The sequence below is a fragment of the Vidua chalybeata genome, chromosome 21 (genome assembly GCF_026979565.1).
Source record: "Vidua chalybeata isolate OUT-0048 chromosome 21, bVidCha1 merged haplotype, whole genome shotgun sequence".
NCBI lineage: Eukaryota > Metazoa > Chordata > Aves > Passeriformes > Viduidae > Vidua > Vidua chalybeata.
Genome location: NC_071550.1, coordinates 1,793,440 through 1,814,772, shown reverse-complemented (window position 1 = coordinate 1,814,772; position 21,333 = coordinate 1,793,440). Strand labels below are relative to the sequence as shown.

Below are 21,333 nucleotides of genomic sequence, written 5' to 3'. Positions count from 1 at the left end.
AGACCTGCTTGCAAAACTGGACTGTGAATAACAGCACTTTTTGCAGTGGTGAAGGCTAAAATAGGAATAATCATAAATTAATCTGTATCTATGCAAGGGATGTGGTTTTAGCTATTTTTAAAGAAATATTATTACCCATTATTACCCATTTTTAGTCAATGAAAATATTTCAGATTATATTCCAGATTATAGCCACTTAGAAATTAAAAGATCTGTCATCAGATTTAATCATCTTTTCTGTGCTGGGACTTCTGCCACAGCACATTCAAATTATTTGCCAATGTTCTGCACTCAGTAGTGTAATTTTTGTTGTTGTAGTACAACATAAGTGGCTCTTAAAACCAATGTGGAACTATTCTGTCAGTCAAGCACTACCAGATCCTTCCCTTTATGGACGGACAACTCACACTGTAGTTCATAGAATTTCCAACAGGGCCTGTCCTAATCAATAGGAGAAAGGTTAAATGCTCTTAAGGATGTAGCAGATAAATAATTGGAAAAGCAAGAACAGAGAGCAAGGATCAAGATACCACAACATCTGCTTCAGAACACTGAAAAGAGTCATTGAGGCAAGTTCCTCTTGAGCAGGATGAGAAATAGCAGTAGAAATAAATACTGTCTACTACAGAAAAACCAAGTTAACATTTCAGTAATCTGAACTGAAGGAACATTGACAAACATCACATTTAAAAGTCTCCCTCACATGTCTAACTCATCAAAAGCTGCCCGGGCTAATGTAACAGACACGAATTGATAGTGGAGCTGGCAGATTGCCTGATGAAGGACTGAACCAGAAAGCCCCACAGGAAAGAGAAAGGGGCTAATTCAATGTGCTTCCAAAGGGCTTTGGCAGAATGAGCCTGAATATGAACGCTGGGTCGTTTTGACTGATGGAGAAAAGAATTGTGTCAGCCTCCAAAATGAACCAGAGGAGAAAGATCAATCTCAAGAAAGCCACACACATATGAGTTTATACAGTCTCAGGCAGAAATAAGACTTGGAGTGAAGAGGTGGTGCTTGAGAGGCATTTGAATTGCTGCAAACCTGAGCAGACTTGCAGGCAAAGGGACGCAGGAATCAACCAAAAGCTCTGGCAGTCAGCCCATAAAGTCAATTAGCAAATGGAAACCCAAACACTGATATTTCCATAGCTGGGTTTATTACATGCTTATTTTGATAGGCACTAAACTCACTCCATATAATGCAAAAGGCACTGGCAACCCTGAGTAATGAATCCCTGAGGAACATAATACAGTTGCTCACAGCAGCGGAAACTAAGAAACATTACAGGCAGCCTGAAGAACAGTCATTATTTTCTGATCAGTGATAGCTGCAGCACCAGCAGCCCCCATCCAGCATCCCCACACGCCTGTGCACTGAGCTTCTGACCCTCTTCAACCACCCCTGTCACACAATCATAACCTTACAATGCGGAGAGTGAGATAAACACAGTAATAAATGGCAAGAATGACTTTATCACCAACAAAATCTAGGCTAATCATACTCTCGAGACGTCTCTGCACAGTGTATTTTCATTTTTCCATTAAATATGACTCTAACATCAGGGGAGGTTATGAAACTGAAGAAAAATATCTGGAAAACAAATGGAATACATCTGAACAGGTGATTTCCCTACTTTCCTTAAGAAGGTCCAAAATTGCTCTTAAACATCAAGAAATTAAAAACAGCATTAGGATTTGGAAAACAACTTTGGAATGACCAGAAATTAATTCATGTTTTCATTAAATACAGATCCCATTTTCCTCCTAGAAACTATTCACTTTTTCTTCTATCATGGAAAGGAATCATTTCAAGAACAGAAGTTGTGTAATCAACACAGTGGAAAAAATGAACCACTTTTTGTGCAAGAAAAGCAGAAGATCTTTTGTGCAGCAAGTTCTACAAGACCTTGTTTTGACTGAATTTCTTCCTAACACCAAAAGAATAAAATAAAAAAGTCAGTCTGACAGACATTAATATTTACAGGGTGCTCACGGAACAGAGTGACATTAGCCAGTGTTTGCATGCTGATCTTGCAAAAATTTGAGAGCAACCACATTGGGGTTCTTCCTGCTCAGGAAATTCGTTAATCATATTTGACATTTGCTAGAGCCACAGGACCCAGAGAAGAGAATTGTACCTGACGTCTTTTAAAAAGAAGGGGAAAAAAAAAATAATCAGAACATCACAAATAAATTTCAAGGCTGGTTTCAAATGGAAAAAAAGCACTGCAGTAGCATGTACAGAGAATAGCACCCAAGAAAAGATAAACTAGCAATGAAATAGCAAGGGCGTGATAGGTAATAAACCAAAAGCATTCCGTTTGGAGGGCACAAGGAATTGATTGTTTTTGTAACAGCCATAGATTAAATTACATTTCATTTCCAAAGTGTTTCAATTCTTTCTTCTGTCAATGGCTATTTCAGAGCTGAATAAAAGTCATTATATTACTTAGGGGGCTGCACCTTCATCATCTCTAGCAGGAAAAAAGCAGATTTTATTCCATGAGCAACTCATATTTCTAATGACATGCATGCCATAATGCTATGATTTCTTATCAAAAGAATAAAATGGTTCTTTTCTGTCTTGAAATATGTAAGAAACTAGGCATGGAAATGCAAGAGATCACACTAGGACACAGAGTAAACAACAGCAACCAAAATACAAAGGAGTCCTTATTGCTGGATTAATTAGCATTAATAAACCAGGGCATAAATATTTTTGACAGGACAGGAAAGCAGGTCATTAGCATTTTTGGGATGATATAAATGTTCTTCCTACAACATGCTGAGCACTCCTGCTCCAAATGATGCTGCCAGCTTGCCTTTATACCTCCAAACATCTGACATGCAGTGGAGAATACACAGCATTTACATGAGACTGAGACTCCTTTTTGCTCCTCCAATCGAATGCCATTCGAGGAAGAATAAATTGCTAATAATTAAACAAATAGTGAAACTAAAACCTTTTTATTACTATCAAGATTCCAAATTAGGCACAGAAAAATAGAAGTTTGCAAAGCCTTTTGAAATGGATTTTCTGTTGGAGGCACAACATACACAATGATTTGCATCAGTGATTATCTTAATTAAACTGCTGTTTACATAAGTAACGTTGATTTACTTTACATGTTGTTCAGTGTCATTAGACCATTCATTTAATTGTGCAAATTTCCCTTAGCTGAAGCCTTCTCCCACCTTCAGCAGGCTGTGAACAGCACCTCTGTTGTAAGGAGTGAATCCAGAGCAGGTTTAATAATTACTAGACAAGCTTCAGACAAGTTTCAGTCACACAAATCACTGGGTTAGCTCCAGCATGTCAATGGCCTGGATGTTTGCCATCATCTACTCAAGCCTTAAAATCCATGAGAACAGCACTGCCACACAGACAGAGCAAAGATCAGTACCTGGCATGGTGTTTTATAAAATGTTTTAATTTCCTTATGACGAGTGAAACTTGAGTTCCACATTAAGTGACTTAAAACTAGGAAAAGATCACTTCTGCTGTGGAAGAAAAGGCACCATGTATATTTAATTACATTAATTTGAACATGTATCAGTGCAGATTTTCAAACACTAATTGCTGGCAGTGGCAAGATGGTTCCGAGCAATCCCTGCAAGTAAAGACTGGAGTTGTGTTGGAAAAATTAAGAGATATGTATGGAATGATAAACTGATCTTATTCAGCTTAACTTTTTTTCAGTATGATACTTCACATGATAGGAAGGAGGAAACCAATATCAAAACACCATGAAGATGAGGGAAAATTAAACTAAAAAAAATTCTGAGCTATTAATCCTTCCTGATAATGAAGTACTTCAGCATGACTTCTAAAACTCACTTTCATTTAGATGCCTCATTTATTTTAATCTGGGAGATAATTAGAAGGAAATCAAATTTTCCACAGCAGAATATTTACCTGAGATGCAGCTCAGACTTCTCAGTATTTCCCCTGTGTGTTCAAACTCTATGTTATATATATTGCTAAAACCTTACTGAGATTAATGCCCGTTACTTAATTAGCATCCAAATTTGAGTCTGTGAGGCTTGCTGCTGGTTAGCTGTCAGAACAGCAATTCTTTCAGATTTTTTTTTTTTTTCCATCAGTAGGCCATGTTTTGGTCAAGAAGTTCCACACAGTGTCCCCAGTTCAATAAAAGCACTTGGAGGCAGAAGGGGGAGGTGTCAGGGCAGCTGTCACACGAGTTCCTGCACAGCCCCACCAGCAGGTCCCAGGGCACTGCCCTGGCCAGGCTGACTCGTGGTGCAGACACAAATATTCATCTCCAAGATGCTCTGTTAACCAGATTACCCTGGAAGAAAAGCTGCACCACTGATGAATTCCTGCTGTGAAGAGCCAGTGGTTTATCTCATCACCAACTAATCCTGTTAGAAATTATTTAGCACTCTAAATGTATCAGAGAAGAATCCTCAGCTGAATGAGCCTTCCCCTCACACTGGTGTCCTCTAGCAATTTATTTGTAATTATCATTTGCCTTTTCTCCATATCTAATATGAAGTTAATGAATGCCTGACATAACTTCAGCAGAAGAAACCACCACGACTAGTTACATAATTACAGGTTAAAAAATGATCTTTTTCAGCTCCATGCACTGAAGTAATCTTTAAGGGTAGAGGTTAAGTACAGGCAACACAGAGTATAAATTGCTTTGCAAAACGTTCTGTACACTGACCACAGCAACTTCTCTGTGTGGCACTGCCTTTGAAGGAAGAGTTTGATCTCATAATAATATTGCAGTAATACAGAACTTTTTAGCATTATCAGTCATGTCTTGTTCACAGGCCTCTGTCTACAAAATGACAGCAAAATTGCACTTGAAATCATTATAGAATGTGAATAACATTTCAGGTTACCACTAAGTGCCAAGAGAAGAGCAAAATGGATACTTTAGCATGGAGGCAGACCTATGAGCAAGAATTTCCAGGGAAAAAATAAGAGGGAAAAAAAAAATCACCCTTTCATGTCTTCAAGAACTGCTTAAAATGAAGTGTTTCATCAAAAAAAAAGTTATGATTTCTCTCAGCCTGATCCCACCACAGGCACTCCTGTGCAAGCTGCTGCAGGCAGTTCTTCTCATTTCTAGATCATAGATTTAACTCTGTTTATTATCACAGATTAAGGAAGCAATTTTTAAATACAATATTCATACTTTTCAGCTCCAATAGGGCAATTCATTCAGAGTAATTTGTGACTTTCAAGCAAATTAATACACAAATTTATGTCTCATTACTGTTTTGAAATAAAAAAAGAGGCCTCAAGTAGAAACATAAATAAATAAATCTGAGTTACTAAACTGTTTGCACCATGTTAAGAGTAAGATATTCCAGGGAAACCAGTATATCCTGATTTACTATCAGCTTGTGGACCTTCTCAGTGAAAAAACAATCTCTTTTTCTATTTATTGCACAGCATAATGCAAAACCAGGGAAAATCAACAGACTTACTGAGTATCTTTCCTCTTCTTTTTCTGAGGGTCCATCAGTCGCAGAGTGTCTCTGATGACAGCAACTTTCACTTTTTCATCAACAGGGCTTGGGACATTTTCAAACACTCCAGGAGAAAGCTTTACATCACAGAGGGACACAGTTATTCACTACAGAACTAAGGGTGATTTATTCCACATTTGTTCAAACTTCATGCCCTTCATCTATATTTTAAATACACAATGATGGATTACAAAATACTTCTTCAAGGATGCACAAATACCTTCACATTTTGAGTATGATGCTACAACAAATTCCTCTAGTAAACTGAAATATTAAAGAAAAGATTGTTGCCGATGTTATCATTTATATTATGTATACAAACATGAAAAAGATTATTAACAATCCCCTAAACACAATTAACAACTGCAGGAGATGATGAATAAATGCATTTATGACAGAGATGATGGAGAGCTTTCACAATTCCAATAAGTCATATTTCCTATGTATAAGATTAGCAATGATTTCAAAGCAGAAAATTACAGAGAACCTTGGAGATTTCATATTAGCAGACAGCTTTCATCTTTCAAACAAGGAAAAAAGCCCAGAAAACCCAACCTAAGCAATTTCATTCCACTACCACATTGAGAACTCTTACCTCTTGCTCATGCTCTATTCTCATGCTGGGGTTTGCATTTACTTCCAGTAACATGGGCTTCAAGTCTTTCATCAGGAGAATGTCAAACCCTAAAATCTGTGCAGAACAAGCAATATGTTACTTCAGTTCCACTCAGGGTGTTCTACAGAATGCAGTGTTTGTCCATATGGCAACACTGAGGAGGAACAAACATTTGAGGGGCAGAAAAGAAGAAACTGAGAAACTCTCCACAGGGCTGAATCACTCCAGAAGCCACTTGTCTCCCACACTAATGGTTCCTTTCACACCACCCCCATCCCTAAACACTGCATCTGGTTAGCTGTCAGAACAGCATCATGGAATCTTGGCACCCATGACAAGGGGGTCTTCAAATTGCCAGGATCAAAACTGTGTTAGGAACCTGCAAAGCTTCACTTCTAACATGTAGAAGATGGAATCTGGAGTGAAAACTGTTACTAACAAACGACACCCATTGAAAATTCTCTGTATCTGCTTAGGGCTGGCAGTAACACAGGCCAGGAGACAGGTTTGACTTGGGTGAGGAGCTCTGAGCTCTCTGGGCAGCACTGTAACTAGAGAAAACTTTCAGAAAAGGCATTAAACACCCAGAAAATTAATCTGTGCACAGAAGTAACTGCATTCCTGGCAGAAATTCCAACTTACCTGGAAGCAAGTTGGCCCAGGCTTTCCTGCTGGTATGTCAGACTGATAGTAAACTTTCAGTTCTGGTGTCAGTGCAATAATTGTTTTAATCACCAATGAAATTATATCTGACCAGAGCTTTTTGACATCAGCTCCTCTGGAAGACAGTCTGCACAGAATGCTTGAAAAAGTCCTCTTGCTGCCAGTGTTTGCACTGTCAGAATGGATGAAATTCCCACTGTGGATATTTAGGGAATAGTTGGTTAAGTGCATAAAAACCTGCTGCAAATTTTTGAGAGTAGGTTCTTGATAGGGCTCTGTACAAAATCTAGAAAGTCCATCTTTGGCTATATAAATCTCTAAGGGTTCTAAGGATTTCAGCAGGACATAGAGACGAATATCAAATTTCAGTTTGTCCACGAGCAGCGGTTTGCAGATGTATTCCTGCACCACAGCTGGCCGGCTCTGGATGCTCCCCGTCAGCCTGATGTCACTTGGGTCTTTGATGAGGTAGATTCCATCCCCCTGGCAGCCTCCATCAGGCTTTACAATAAAAGTGGGCTTCCAGGATGGATTGCTGTCTTTCATCATACGAACCTGGAAGGAAAAGCATTACAGTGAGAGGCACGAACTGGGGAAGGGAAGAAGGGCTGGTACTGTGAAAGCCAGGCAACAAAAATAAATAAAAATAGCATGAATACATCACCAGACTAGTAAACACCATGCAAAAATGGCAGAAGATGAACAGTGCTGACAAGCACAAGGAGAAACAAAAAAGCACAAGTAGGGAATTACTACTAGAGATAAAAGGTCATTTTATTTAACAAGCCACTGTATAAATCATTTCAGGAACTTCTTTTTCATGTTCTGTTCCAATTTACAGAAGGAAATGGGGTATATCTCATGAGATCCATTTTAGTAATCATTAATGTATATGAAACTGCAAAGTTAAACTTTCATGCTGCATTTTGAACAACTACTGACAAAGACAATCATTAACTTAAGGAAAGGTGCCTTATTTACTGAGGTATGAATGCAAATGCTACCAGAAGAAGGAAAAATGAAGTAAAAATTTGTCGCTAACAATACCTTTTTCCACCATTGAAAATATTTCACCATCAGATACCCAGTGTTAATAAAACTGGGGAACACTGAAACATGTACAGGTATAACTATGTCACTGACATATCTGCTGAAGATCAGAGCTTTTGTGTTACGTGCCTATTTCCCACTACCTAAATAAATTCTAGCTTATTTATTACTTGTACAGCAAAAGTCAGAACTGCACACATAGGGATGCCTCAATCAGAAATGAAATCGAGAAAGAAAGGGGAGCCCTAACAAAGAAAGTAGCTGAAGAAATGCAGGATGCAGGCTAGCAGGTTTATCAGCTACTCGTGGGATTCAGGACAATAAAGCATTCAAAACCTCTTCCCTCCAAAACAGAGGGATGTCCCAGCACTGACCACTCCTTTCCTGCACTCCCACATTTTAGGGCCCCAGCCCTGTAGCTGCTCTCCCTCTCCCTGCAGCCAGGCATGTGCTGAGCCCAGTCAGAGATCTGGTTTTACCCTGTGGCTCACCAGCAACAACTGGAGATTAACTTTTAGAAGCCTGAGGACAAAAGCTAACAAAGAAAGAACAAATCAGTTGCCACCATCAGCCCTGGAGAATGAAAGAGGAAAAAATCAACCCACAGGAAAAGGCTGAGCATGGTCAGATCATTGTGAGAGCTAGAAGCTGTGCTGTAACATCAGGCTGCTGACCCCCAGGAGAGGCCCAGCTCTGTCAGCAGTGACATTCCCAAGGCCTCAAGGACTTCTGGCTCCACCCCAGCCAGTTATTTATTTCACTGAGAGTCACACTGCTAAAAGCCTTCCTATCAACTGCAGCAGAAATTCAAGATCCATTATCCAGACTAGGATTTTTCTCACAGACAGGTGTCACACTGACTCAGTGAAAGATCCTTCTTCAAAATAGGTCACTCTGAGGGATAAAACGCCTCAGTGAAGGTCAGGCTTACATAAATGGCATGTGGATAAATAGGTCCAAGTAGATCAGCAGGCCTAGATGAGCAAAGAAGGAAAGCAGGATTTATGTCCTAGTCTTTTTACCACTATAGAATAATCTTCCCCTGATGTGACATTACCCTGCAGAGCAGAGGAGTGCTCTGGTTCACTGTTGTTAAAGTCAGCACCACAGAGAGACACCTGGTTAATCTGAGCCCTCCGCGACCAAACACACCCTGCCGTGACTCCTGCTGAACACACAAAGTGCCAATCCTGCCCTCCTAGGGCAGAAAATAGTGAAGAATCTCTGTGACACCAGGAGGAAGAATCTGCCCCCCAGTTCCACATCTGCTGTTCACCCCTCAGGCTATGTCTGCTCTGCTCCAGCAGCACCTTTCCAAAAGAGATGGATGATGCTTTCCAAAAGAGACGATGCTTTCCAAAAGAGACGATGCTTTCCAGGGACTATTGCTGAAGATGAAAAAGAACCTGCCTTTCAAAATATTGCATTGTAACAATCACTGGTCTCTGAGATCTCTCTTCTCTTAAAATAGGAAGCAAATAATTTTCTCCATCATTTTCTATTCCATTTTTTAAATGGACTAAAAGGCCTGGATATTATTCAGGCTTTCTAGTCCACCAAAACCTACACATGGCAGATGAAGATAGGCTGGTAGGGAAAGGGGGAATAGTAATCCAGAGTCAGTCTCAGTCTGTTTTTCAGCAGATTTACTGTCTTGAAGAAAACAGATGGCTTCTTGATCTTCAAGGAAATTCCCAACAGTCGTCTTCAAATTCACCACAATCCCCTCAACTATATTCTTTCAAATTCTCATTATGAGGGGGCTTGTCCAGACTTAGAAAATTCAGTCATGTAGGAAAATTAGTTTATATGAAATGAGACATTTCTGTGTCCTTTGCTTGACAGAAGGAAATTATCTTTAAAAAACATGTTAACCATTTACAGTTAACAGCAAGAGAAGAGTTTGGTGAAAATCTGCAGGTTTGGCTTTCACGAGGAAACACAGGCTGAATGAATACAGTATTCTGGAAAAAATGCATATAATTTGCTATAAGATCTGACAGCACAAAGACTGGAATATTCATGACAATGCCTAAGAGGTATCCAAAAGCTGAAAACTTGATTAAACCACCAAAAAATATGCTGTGCTGGAAATCGGACCATCCAAATTAGATTCTTATTAAAAATTAATCATACTGGCCTATTCATCATCCTCACAGACAACACAAAGAAGGAAGTATGAGAACAATCACGGTCCTGGTTTGAATCCCAAGCTAGTTACTCTTCAGAAATTGGGATTTCATGTTAGAAGTAAGTCCTTAGCACACACATTCCAACAGATTCTTCCCTGCTAGTGAAGGAGCAATGACTGCAGCACCTGAGAGATTTGCTTATCTGTAATTTCATCTTTTGTTACAGTGACATGTTAGTACAAAACATTTTAGAAAATAAGAAATTGGTGAATATTGAGAATAGCTAAATAGATATTTACTTAGTAAAATGAACTTTTAAGGCCTTGATGAAAACGCCTATCACCATCTCATTTCAATACAAATGACACTAAGGGAACCACCTTTTTGTTGCTATTTCCAGTACAAAGCTCATCCACCACAACTCCAGTGCAGTTTTCTCAATTACTGGCTTTCAAAACACAGAGGATTAATATTAGATTACCTGTAGTGTTTTCTACCTGAATCTAGGTATAGGGGAGAGCTGACAGCATTTGATTTCATTATTGACAGATCTGTATGAAAAAGTTTGCTATCATGACTACAGAAGTGAGGCACAATAAGGATATTTGAGAGATAAATTGTTTTGAAATGTTGTAGTGCATCAGGAGAGTCAGCAAGATTTAAATTCGCAGGGAGTTTCTTTCAATAATCATTTCTGTTACAGGTAAAATCTCACAGGTGTTCATTTCTCATCCACCCCGTTGCAACAAAATCCTACACTACAAACAGCACCAAACCATCTTCTTGTGCCTAATCTGCACTGACACAATTTGACTTTTGATAATTAACATATTCCAGAGTGTTCCAGCTCCTCCAGGAACATGTCTGACATGCAGGCACCACCAAAGCTCTCCCCACTTGTCTGTTGTGAACAAGCTGAAATGCAGGCTCAGAGAGCTGATGGTTTTGGCAGCATTAGGGTTGCAAAGCAAACAAAACCACATATGAACAAATAAACAACAGAAAAGACTGGAGAACTCCTGCTGAGAACTCACCAAACTGCAAGTGAAAAGTGCTCTGAACCTTTTATGGTTCACAGGGGGTTCGGAATGTTTTGGGTTGTATTTTCTCTTGCTCTGGAGGGGTTACACTCCAAACTTGTGTTAAGTAGAACATAAACTCTTACAACATAAAATATAATGTTTGATAACAAGAACTATGCTTTTCTCCAACACAGATGGAAGAACATATGCAAAGGAAACTCCTAGGAGTGTGTTAGTGGACATCTGTTCCTCTTGGAACACAAGCGGCAGCGTTCGCTCGCAGCGCAGGGAGTGGGAGCAGAGCAGCGTTAACTCGCAGTGCCACCTGGTGCCAGCTCAGCTGAGCGTGTCACCTGCAGCTCAGCCCGGCCCCGCACTGCCTGGGCTGCCAAAAGGCTCATCCCACCACCCACTGCACCCTCCTCACACAACATCACCCCACCACCCACTGCACCCCCCTCACACCGCCACCCACTGCACCCTCCTCACCCCACCACCCACTGCACCCTCCTCACACAACATCACCTCACCACCCACTGCACCCCCCTCACACAACATCACCCCACCACCCACTGCACCCTCCTCACACAACATCACCTCACCACCCACTGCACCCCCCTCACACAACATCACCCCACCACCCACTGCACCCTCCTCACACTGCCTCATCCCACCACCCACTGCACCCTCCTCACACCACCACCCACTGCACCCTCCTCACACCGCCACCCACTGCACCCTCCTCACACCGCCACCCACTGCACCCTCCTCACCCCACCACCCACTGCACCCTCCTCACCCCACCACCCACTGCACCCTCCTCACCCCACCACCCACTGCACCCTCCTCACCCCACCACCCACTGCACCCTCCTCACCCCACCACCCACTGCACCCTCCTCACACGCTGCCTCCAAGTCATGTGCACTCCTCTACCTGGCCTTGCTAAACTGCCTGAGCTGTTTACACTCCTTTTACAGACTGGTCTTACAGCAGTGCCATGGCACTGACCCAGCCCACTTGAAGAGCAGCTATTAAAATATGTTAATGAATTTGACTGGATTATGCATATGGTAATTAGCTAAAAAGTTGCACTCAGTGCAAGAGTCTATTAAAGCTCAGACCTCTCTTCTCTCATATTTCCAAGCACAGTATACTCTAGGATGCAAGAGCACCCTGGGCAAGTCAGACAGAGTTAAACAAACACATATAATATTTTAAAATATTTGTAATAACAGAACCAAACAGCAACACACAGCATCATTCTTAAAAAAAAAAAGCTGAAAAATAATGGCATTTTATTACCTTCTGAATATTTCATCAAAATAGCAGTTTGACATGAGATGGTGTGAGTGTATTCAACAATGAACAAAGCCAAATGCTCTTCAGAAGGGTTTGGGTACAACAGGCCAAGTGGACTGATAAGATTTCAGTGACAATGAACCTGGTGAAGCACCACAGAGCCCACACTGTACTGGAACCTCCTCAGGGCACCAGGACATGCAGGGAAAGGGCTGATGCTTCTACCAGGTTCAATTGAAGTTTATTCCAGAACATAACAAACAAAGCTAATATCCAGACATCCAGACCATGACTGATCCCAGGCAAACTGGAAAAGGTGTCGTCCACAGTCCCTAGGTGTGATTTTAAATAATCTGGTAGGTACAGAAGACTAAAGAATGACATGGGTACAATATCCAACAAGTTACAGTATTCTCAAAGTTATGTACCTCAGCCACAAAGAGAGGCAGTTCTTCTGGCAGAATCCAGGATCGAGGGTAGAAGTTGTATTCCAGAGGAAACAGATCTTGCATTGTTCTCATGGCCCGGCTCAGGGTGATTTTCCGAACCGTCTCCGTCATGCCTGGGAAGAGAACAAAGTTACAAAACCCCACCCTGAAGCCTCATCCTAACAGTAAATGAGTATCATTACTCACCTGCTGGGAAGGCACTTGGGTCATTGCTGTCAATAAAGCATGAACATCTTTTGAGATTTTAAATCTGATACAATAATTGTGGCATTGCCCTGCCATAGTTACTATTGTATGTGTTTCTGTGTAATATTAGAAAAAAATAATTCTCAAAAACATAGCTCAGAATTAAAGACAGCTTTAGACAAATATTTACTAGTGCCTTTGCCATAAACCAAAATTATTTTTCTAATCTATCATTCCAGGAGGAGGTACAAATGTAACTTAAATGTAATCAACCACTTTGGTTTAGTTTGCAGTTATTTAATTATCTGCTTCACAAAGAACAGGTTATTTTGTGAACAGCCAAACAAACATTTGCTGAAGTCTTAGGTCCATTTGGAACATGGCTAAAAAGCTTTTTTTTTTTTTTTTTGAAAAGCTTCTGGTAAAACCCTGCATCAAATTAGCACAACATTCCTGGAAATCAGGTCTAGTTCTGAAGGGCTCTGGTTTGATCCCTGTGCAGCCACTTGTTCACCAGGTAGAAGCCAAAATACAGACAGGTAACATTCATCTAACACCGATTTAAACCATCAGAAAACAACACCATCCTACACCTGAGTGGGAACTTCCCTCAGGCAGGAGAAACTCAGGGTAAATAAAGCCTGGAGTTTGATAGCTGAGGTTCTTACGCTCACAGCACACTAACAGCAGCCATAAATCTGAAGTAAAGGGCTTAGATAAGTCAATACTGAAGCTCTTAGCTCTTATTTAGAGAGATCTCAACAGGGATTAAATGAGAAAAAAAGGAGCTTAAAAAAATAGAAGAGTCATCATAAGATGAGGACTGACATGAACTCTTCAATATTAAAAAATCCATTTAAGGAATTCTGCTCCAAGCTTCTCCCTGAGATAAGCCAGAGTATGAAACAAAACAGATTCTTTCCACTTTGAATCAAAACCCAATCCAAAGATACAGCACTGTTATCAGTGCCAGATAACAGTCAGTAATTCCATACTTCACTTAAATTACAGCCTAACACTCTTCTTTTTCCTAACTTCACGTGTATGAAGTATTCTTCTCAACAAAACCCCTCTCTCTCCAAAACAAATTTCACTTGAGATATTGCTCAAGACACCCACTCTGACATCCTCACCCCATCAGCAAACCCAGTAACACGCCAAATATACTATCAGCTGATTAGGCAGATAATTCACATTAAAAACCAGTAAAAGACAGAACTAGGTCCAATAATCCTGTTTTTAAAGCATTTGTTTAAACCAGAAAGAGAAGTGAAGTACCTGGAAACTTGTTGACTTGCCCTGAGAAGATGTTGCTATCATGGAATGACACCCCGTGCCAGTAGATGTCACACGGCAAGCGGCGGCCAAACGGAAACTGCAAAAGAGAGCAGACAAGTTTTGAGCAATCTGGGAATGCCTCCTCATTCCTGGCTGTTTTAAACACTCATCTTAAGCATAAACCACTCAACAAGAGTCTTCTGACTGTCAAAAGAAAACAAGCTCTGTATATTGGTTGCAAAACTGAGAATATTTGGATCAGCTCAAAGACTTTAAAGTGAACAAGCCCAGAGAGGTTTTTAAAAACCAAACCCAAATGACTGAGGCACGGGCTGTACTGAGAACCCCCGAGCTTCTGATCAACCACAGTCAAGTTACAAAGTGGACACTCAAAGCAGGATATTTAAGTGCAGTAAGTTCATTATTCATTCATATATATCCAGTTATATGTATTAATTTCTACAGTATTCATTCCTTTCTGGTACTAATAGCCTGTAATTAAAATAAAAGCTTGCAATTCAATTAATCATTAGTTGATATATATTCCCACTATCAAGAACTAAGGCGATTATTTCAACAATATTAAGTATTCCAGGTTCTCTTCCCATTCACACAAGATTTCACCATAAATTAGAAAACTGCAGTTTGTTTTCTATTATCAAAAAGATCACCTTTTTTTAAGCAGTCTGAAGAGCTCAGAAGCAGCACTGCCAATTATTGAGAGCAAGTTTCTAATAGTAGTAAAGTGGTTTATAAAAAGCCCAATTAGTTTTGTGTAAAGAAGGTGCTCTTCTTTTTCGTGCTTATTCTCTTTTACACGGCCCCATTTATCAATCCCAAAAACCCCATTTTATCTGCAGCTCCATGAAGATGCCATTTAACTACCATATGGAATACAGTCACAGGAATAGCTTCTATTACTAGGCTACATCTTTTTCAAATAAATCTGCTATATTTAGCATCTTAGGACACATTTGCATTAAATATCTACCACCCTCATCACCCAGTGCCATTTACTTATTGAAAGAACCACAGTATTTTGCAGAAACTTCTTGTTCTTTACTTGATATATAATTTTTCTTATTTTAAAACATTTCTTTACGCACTGGATCATTTTTCTTTGAGCATGACAGAAAAAAGAATTGCATAAACCTTTTGAGTGCATTACTTTATTTGCTACTTTAATTAAAATTTCAGTTTCCTCAGTAAATAGCCTTGAAAAATTAATTTAAAATGCTAATTGAGCAATGCATCCTTTCTGTTTCCTTACTTGCAGGGATGAGAAACCCAATTTAACAAGAGCCAGTGGATTCTGCACTTATTTCATTATTATTCAGCCTGCAAAATCTTTTTTTGTACAAGTGAAAATTAATTCTGTTGGGCTCTGAAAGACAATCAATGGCCTTAACCTCTCTCCACAGGTATATCCAGAATACAGATGCAGCATTCGGTCTCAGAGTGCCCTTCCCACTAAAACCTGAACTATTTATTTATTTATTAAAAGAAATTGAAATGAAAGGAACAAAATTTGCATTTATATAACACCTTTCATCTACAGAGGATATCAAAGCTCTCTACAAACACTGCACAGAAATCATTTCACAACAGATGAGGAGTGAGCAGCTCTGGACAGGAAGATGGAAGCACTGCACCCCCTTGTTGGAAATTTGGGACAGCACAGCAAGAGCCCTGCTCCTGAGAAATCAAGATGATCTGGACTTATCCAACAATGGAATCAAACTCACCTCCTGAATGAGCTGGGCTGGATTCTGTAACCTCTGCACTACACTTTACATAAGAGTGGTGTTTGCAGAGGGGCCAACAAGTTCGATTATTTGGCACGTCTGGCAGTGCCAGGCAGATATTAATTAATCTTATAGTGGTGGGAGAGACCTTTGCACCACATTCCCAGCTCCTGGTGTGGGACAGTGGCTGAAAAAGAAAGGTGGCTGGAGCCATCCTTTTTTAAAATCTTTTAAATCTCTTTTAGTCAGATTTGGGCAACATTTGTCAGAAAAGAATAAACAAGGAGCCATAAAGAGAATAGAGTTGTTTCCACAGCTTTGACATGATTAATAATCCATCATAGTCAAATCTGTGTGACAGGTCATTTCTACCTTTGGATTAGAAGCCAATAATTTAAATTGTCTCAGAGGTCACATCAGTCTGTTCCATCATGTTTAATGACAAGTTAAATGACTCGTTTTCCACTCAGCTTTTCCCAGCATAAAACCTGAAACTCCCTACGCCTCTGTGCAGCTCCGGAACAGCGAGACAAATGAAACGCTCAACGCTGGGATATTTGATGCCTGGGACATCTGCTTCTTCCATTTTCCTGGTAATTGAAAGCTTGCTGAAGAAATAATTTATTAAGAGATGAATAAACTTGATGCAAGCTCAATTTGTGCCCATTATTTCATTTGGCATATCGTGTTCATTTAAAGAATCTGACACGCTGGATCAGATGGTCCAGCCTAGCGCAGGAATTGGCACACACATGGGAACTCTGCAGTGCTTCTTAAAAGGTCCACCCACACAGCCCTATCAAACCTGAGTGCTTCATTTACTCAAAATTCCCCCAGAAAAAAAAAAAAAAAAAAAAAAAAAAAAAGTTGGGTTTTTTTTCTGTCTTTTGCTTCTGAGAACAGAATCTCAACAATCAGTTTGCTGTCTTGCACTCCTTCACCTCTTCCCCACATATCAGTGCCACAGAATGTCACCAATATTGCCAGTGCTTAGAGTATTCTTCCCTTTTTTTGTGTCTTATAATGACATTTACCATATGTCAGTTCACTAATGAATAATAAAAAAAACAAGAAATGGATATGTGACACAGTAAGAATGCTATACATTAGATAGAAAAAGTTACAGATCAAAAAGTGCCTGCTTGAAAAAGCACATTATACTGTCTCCTCCCAACAAAATATTCCAGCCAACACATCCAGCAGCAAACAGCAGAAATGAAACAAAAGCAAGACTAGGAAAATGTAAAAGAAGTAGCGAGGGAAAAGGATCAAAAGTCTTATACAAGGGATAACAGTAGAATAGCAGTCCCTGACACATCAGTATGTAAAATACATGCATTGCATTACTACTTCCAGGACTTTTTTTGCATTATTTTCATGGATCCTAGAAGCAACACCCGTGTTCCCTCTGCTGGTCCTGCTGTAACAGTGCAACCAGCTCCAGGGCTCTGGCCATCCCTGACTGTGGTCTGAAAAAGTATTCTAGTGCTATTTCTCTAAACGTCTGAAAGGCAGAGCTTTCAGAATTACGTGTGGCTTGAATAAAGACTTTTACTTGGATTTATCTTCTCAATTTTGTTAATTTTTCTCTTCAAATCTCGACCAGATCTTATTAACCTATTTATAAGCTGAAGATATACAGCAATACATGACAGTGACTTGTTTACAGGGAATGAGTTATCAGCCACCCAGATGGTGCAGTCAAGCATCACAAAATTCTGTATTAGGCCTCTTCTTTATTAAGAGACAAAGTGGCCAGAGGAGGAAGCAACAAACTAAATGAAAAATATTGACCCAAGAAAGAGATGGAGGAGAGAGGATATTGAGGGAGACAGGGAACAAAGAGAGATGAAGTAAAGGCAGCAGCACTTGCTGTTGGGAGATGCAAAGCAGGAAGGAAAAAGCTGATTAATGCAGCACAGAGATTCATGAGAGGAACAAGAGCTTGTGAAACAAGTCAATTAGTAGGAAAGACTATCAAGTGCAAGACAAATGCAAAACAGTGAAGTCTCAGGAAACTATAAAGACAAAATTACCACTAAGTGTGGCTCATTTCCAGCACAATCTGCAAGGCTAACTGATATTAGTGATCCAGAAACCCTCACTGGAATGGCTCGCTGCCCTCAGAACATAAAACTTAACCCTAAAAACAAAGAAATTAAACGTGAAATACCCCTGGTCTGCATGTCACTGCATAAAACATGGAGCAAGGCTGCTGACAGACACCCCACAGGTGCACTGAGGGCTAAGAGAGGTAAATGTAGCAGGTTTGAATTTCAAGGCTCTGGTATGTTGTTACTATTTTGCTGTACAAGCAGGAGTTGAGAACTGGGGTGCTGGTGCAAAGAGGTTTTGAAATCCTGCCACTGGATTTAAATAACAAAACTACTGAAATAGAATTTTATGAAGTCAGAGAAGGAGAAAGCACTACTCTTCCTGACACATACATATCCTTGTGGGATTAGGTATGCAGGACATTATGAATAAACATGGACAACATTTACTGCCACTCAGTCCTCCAGAAAATAAATTTGCAGTATTTAACTCTGAGGTTAGGAACGGCACAGAATATACTGTCTACCCCAAGTCTGTACAGATTTTGTTTAAAAGGCATCAGGTGCACAAAAATATAGTCTTGTAAGTGGAAATCCCAAAGGCAGCTCTGTAAAGTAGCTGCAGGTCAGAGATCACACAGCTCTGTGCTACACACAGAGAGAAACAGAACGGGACTGTGAGAAACAGTTCATCCTCAGGTTTTATTCATCCTTTTCCCTCTAAGTCCCCTCTTGCAAATGGATTACAAGTAGCCTTTTTCTTATACAAGTTCCTCACAAAGCTCCTAGAAGCCATCTCAACGTCTATAAAGCCATTTATAAACCTGTTAGGTAAAGAAAATCTTTACAGTTGGAGAACAATTTACCATCTATAGTAAGATATATCTAAGAAATCTCTCCAGGATTTAAATAAGGAGTTGCAAAGCACCAGTTCTGTGCCAGCTCCCCTACTGTCCTGATTCCAGTTCAGCACATACTGGCAGTCACTGAAATCCTCACAAAGCAATGAGAAAACACATGACTCGAGCAGCAGGAGAAAAAAAATAGCTATAGCTGCTCTACATAAAGTAACTTAGCAGGCTAAAGCCCGTTATGTGTGCATTATCAGCTGGCTTAATACTGCATTCATACCCCGTGCTCTCCGACACGCCGGGACAGACCCACGTCCCCAAGCCCCGAGGGAAGGGTGGGAGGGAAGAAATGCAAATCCCCACAACACGTCAAACGCTTCCCCGTGGGAGCAGGCTTCTTTCTTGCCCTTTCCCCGAGCAGTTTAACCTCGGAAGCGCAATACCCGATTACCCCTGTTCTGGCTTGCATAACTGCCCGTGGCAGTCGTGATCATGAATCAAATCAGCTCCGGACCCGGCACCTGGTTAGAAATAGCCCGAGGGTCGGGGGCCACAGCCGGGAGGAGGAGGAGGAGGATGGAGGAAGGCTTTGCCGGGGGCAGACCCGAGGCCATGGAGGGGCGTGCGGGCAGGACTGGCGCTAGGCCGGAGCAGGGGCATGGATGGGGGGACGCGGCCCCGCGGGGTCCCGCTGGCGAGCGCTCACCTCCTTCCAGCGGAGCTGCCGCAGGCTGATTTTCAGGGCCTCCAGAGAGGTCTTGGCCTTGGAGCTGTCCACCGTGACCCCGGCCCGCCGGACGCTCTCGGCCCCGCTGCGGCGGCCCGGGGCCCGCCGGGCCCTGCCCCGCGCCGCTCGCCCGGCCGAGCCCTGCGCTCCGGCCCCGCGCCGGCCCCGCTCCCGTTCCCGCTCCCGGCCGGGACCGCCGGGCAGCGCCCCTTCCCCCGAGAGCGCCGCGGCAGGCGGGCCGTCCTGCGGGGCCTCAGCGGGCAGAGCCGGGGACCCCGGGGGCTCCTCCGCCTCCATCTCCGCCGGTTCCAGCCCGGCCGGCTCCATTTCCGCTATCCCCAACCAGGCCGGTTCCAGCCCGGCCGGCTCTATTCCGTTCGCCCCCATCCCCGCCGGTTCTATCCCCTCTGTCCCCGTCCCCGCCGGTCCCAGCCCGGCCGGTTCCAGCCCGGCAGGCTCCACTGCCTCTGTCCCCATCCCCGCCTGTTCTATGCCCTCCGTCCCCATGCCCGCCGGTTCTATCCCCTCTGTCCCTGTCCCCAGCCCGGCCGGTTCCAGCCCGGCAGGCTCCACTGCCTCTGTCCCCATCCCCGCCTGTTCTATGCCCTCCGTCCCCATGCCCGCCGGTTCTATCCCCTCTGTCCCTGTCCCCAGCCCGGCGGGTTCCAGCCCGGCCGGCTCCACTGCCTCCGTCCCCATCCCCGCCGGTTCTATCCCCTCTGTCCCCGTCGGTTGTATCCCCTCTGTCCCCGTCCCCGCCGGTTGTATCCCCTCAGTCCCTGTCCCCAGCCCGGCCGGCTCCATCCCCGCCGGCTCCATCCCGCCCCCGCTCCCCGCCCGTTGCCATGGCAACGGCGCGGCCGGTGACCCGCCGGCCCCGCCCCGCCGCCGTGAGGCGCTGACGCCGCCCCCGCCATTTTGGGCTCGGGCACAGGCCCCGCCCCGCGCAGTCCGAAATGGCCTCCGGAGGCGGTGCGGCCGCCATGTTGGAAGCGGGCGAGGCCCCGCCCCGCCATGGCGGCCCCGCCTCAGGCCGGGCTGTGGCGGCGCCCGCCGTGCCCTTGGCCACCGAACCGCCCGGGTGGCTCCGGCACTCGGTGCGCTCCTTATCGTGCGGCCGAAAGGTTCTCGTGTGAGACGGGGCTCTCGCCGCCGTTACAAAGCGCTGCCTGTCACAAAGGGCGTTCCCACGGACCGTTCAGGTTCAGCTGCGTCGATGCTGGGAGAGCCCATCTGCGGGTTTTGAGCTCTCGTAGGCACAGCAGGAAAATACGAAAGCGGCTTTTACACTGTCAGTCATGGAATGAATAACCTTAACAGCAGCTCCGTGATCAACCTGAGCAAGCTGGAAGGTTCCCGGGGTTGGAATTTTATAATCTTTAACGTCCCTTCCCACCCAAACCATTCCAGAACTCCGTGATGACGCGAGTCGTTCTCGATGTAGTTATGAGGCAGGGAGATGGAGAACGTGGCAGCCAGGCGGCTGCTGGAGCAGGAGCCGGGTTCATGGAACGCGGGGCCGCAGGGCTGCGGGCAGGCGGTGGCGCTGCGCCCTGGGAAATCCGGGCTGCAAGGAGCTCGGGCTGAGAGCCGGGACTTCGGCGGAAAACCAGGAATAATCAGGCTTCTGTGTGAAGGAGCGATCGCCAGAGCCGTGATCTGGAACAGGACTGAGACAGGACATCAGCAGAAATTATTTAAACTACAGCAAAAGTTAAATAAATGCAGGGAAAGTTGGCACTGCCAGTTAGC

General features: G+C 42.9%; 1 protein-coding gene across 3 annotated transcripts in view; it reads right to left on the bottom strand.

Annotated features, from left to right (window-relative positions):
* The window catches only part of TTLL11 (tubulin tyrosine ligase like 11), a 38,499-nt gene extending 18,100 nt beyond the window's left edge, over positions 1 to 20,399 (bottom strand). For 2 of the 3 annotated variants that reach the window (XM_053962042.1, XM_053962043.1), the window contains exons 1-6: positions 19,561 to 20,398; positions 14,205 to 14,301; positions 12,720 to 12,853; positions 6,766 to 7,341; positions 6,103 to 6,198; positions 5,466 to 5,584 (exon numbers count right to left, since the gene is read on the bottom strand). In XM_053962042.1, the coding sequence (XP_053818017.1) occupies positions 5,466 to 5,584; positions 6,103 to 6,198; positions 6,766 to 7,341; positions 12,720 to 12,853; positions 14,205 to 14,301; positions 19,561 to 20,385 (1,847 nt within the window). In that variant the 5' untranslated portion in view covers positions 20,386 to 20,398. Of the gene's footprint in view, positions 1 to 5,465; positions 5,585 to 6,102; positions 6,199 to 6,765; positions 7,342 to 12,719; positions 12,854 to 14,204; positions 14,302 to 19,560 lie in introns of all 3 variants that reach the window. The other variant, XR_008434433.1, reaches the window with a different exon arrangement.
* Positions 20,400 to 21,333: the final 934 nt, after the last annotated feature.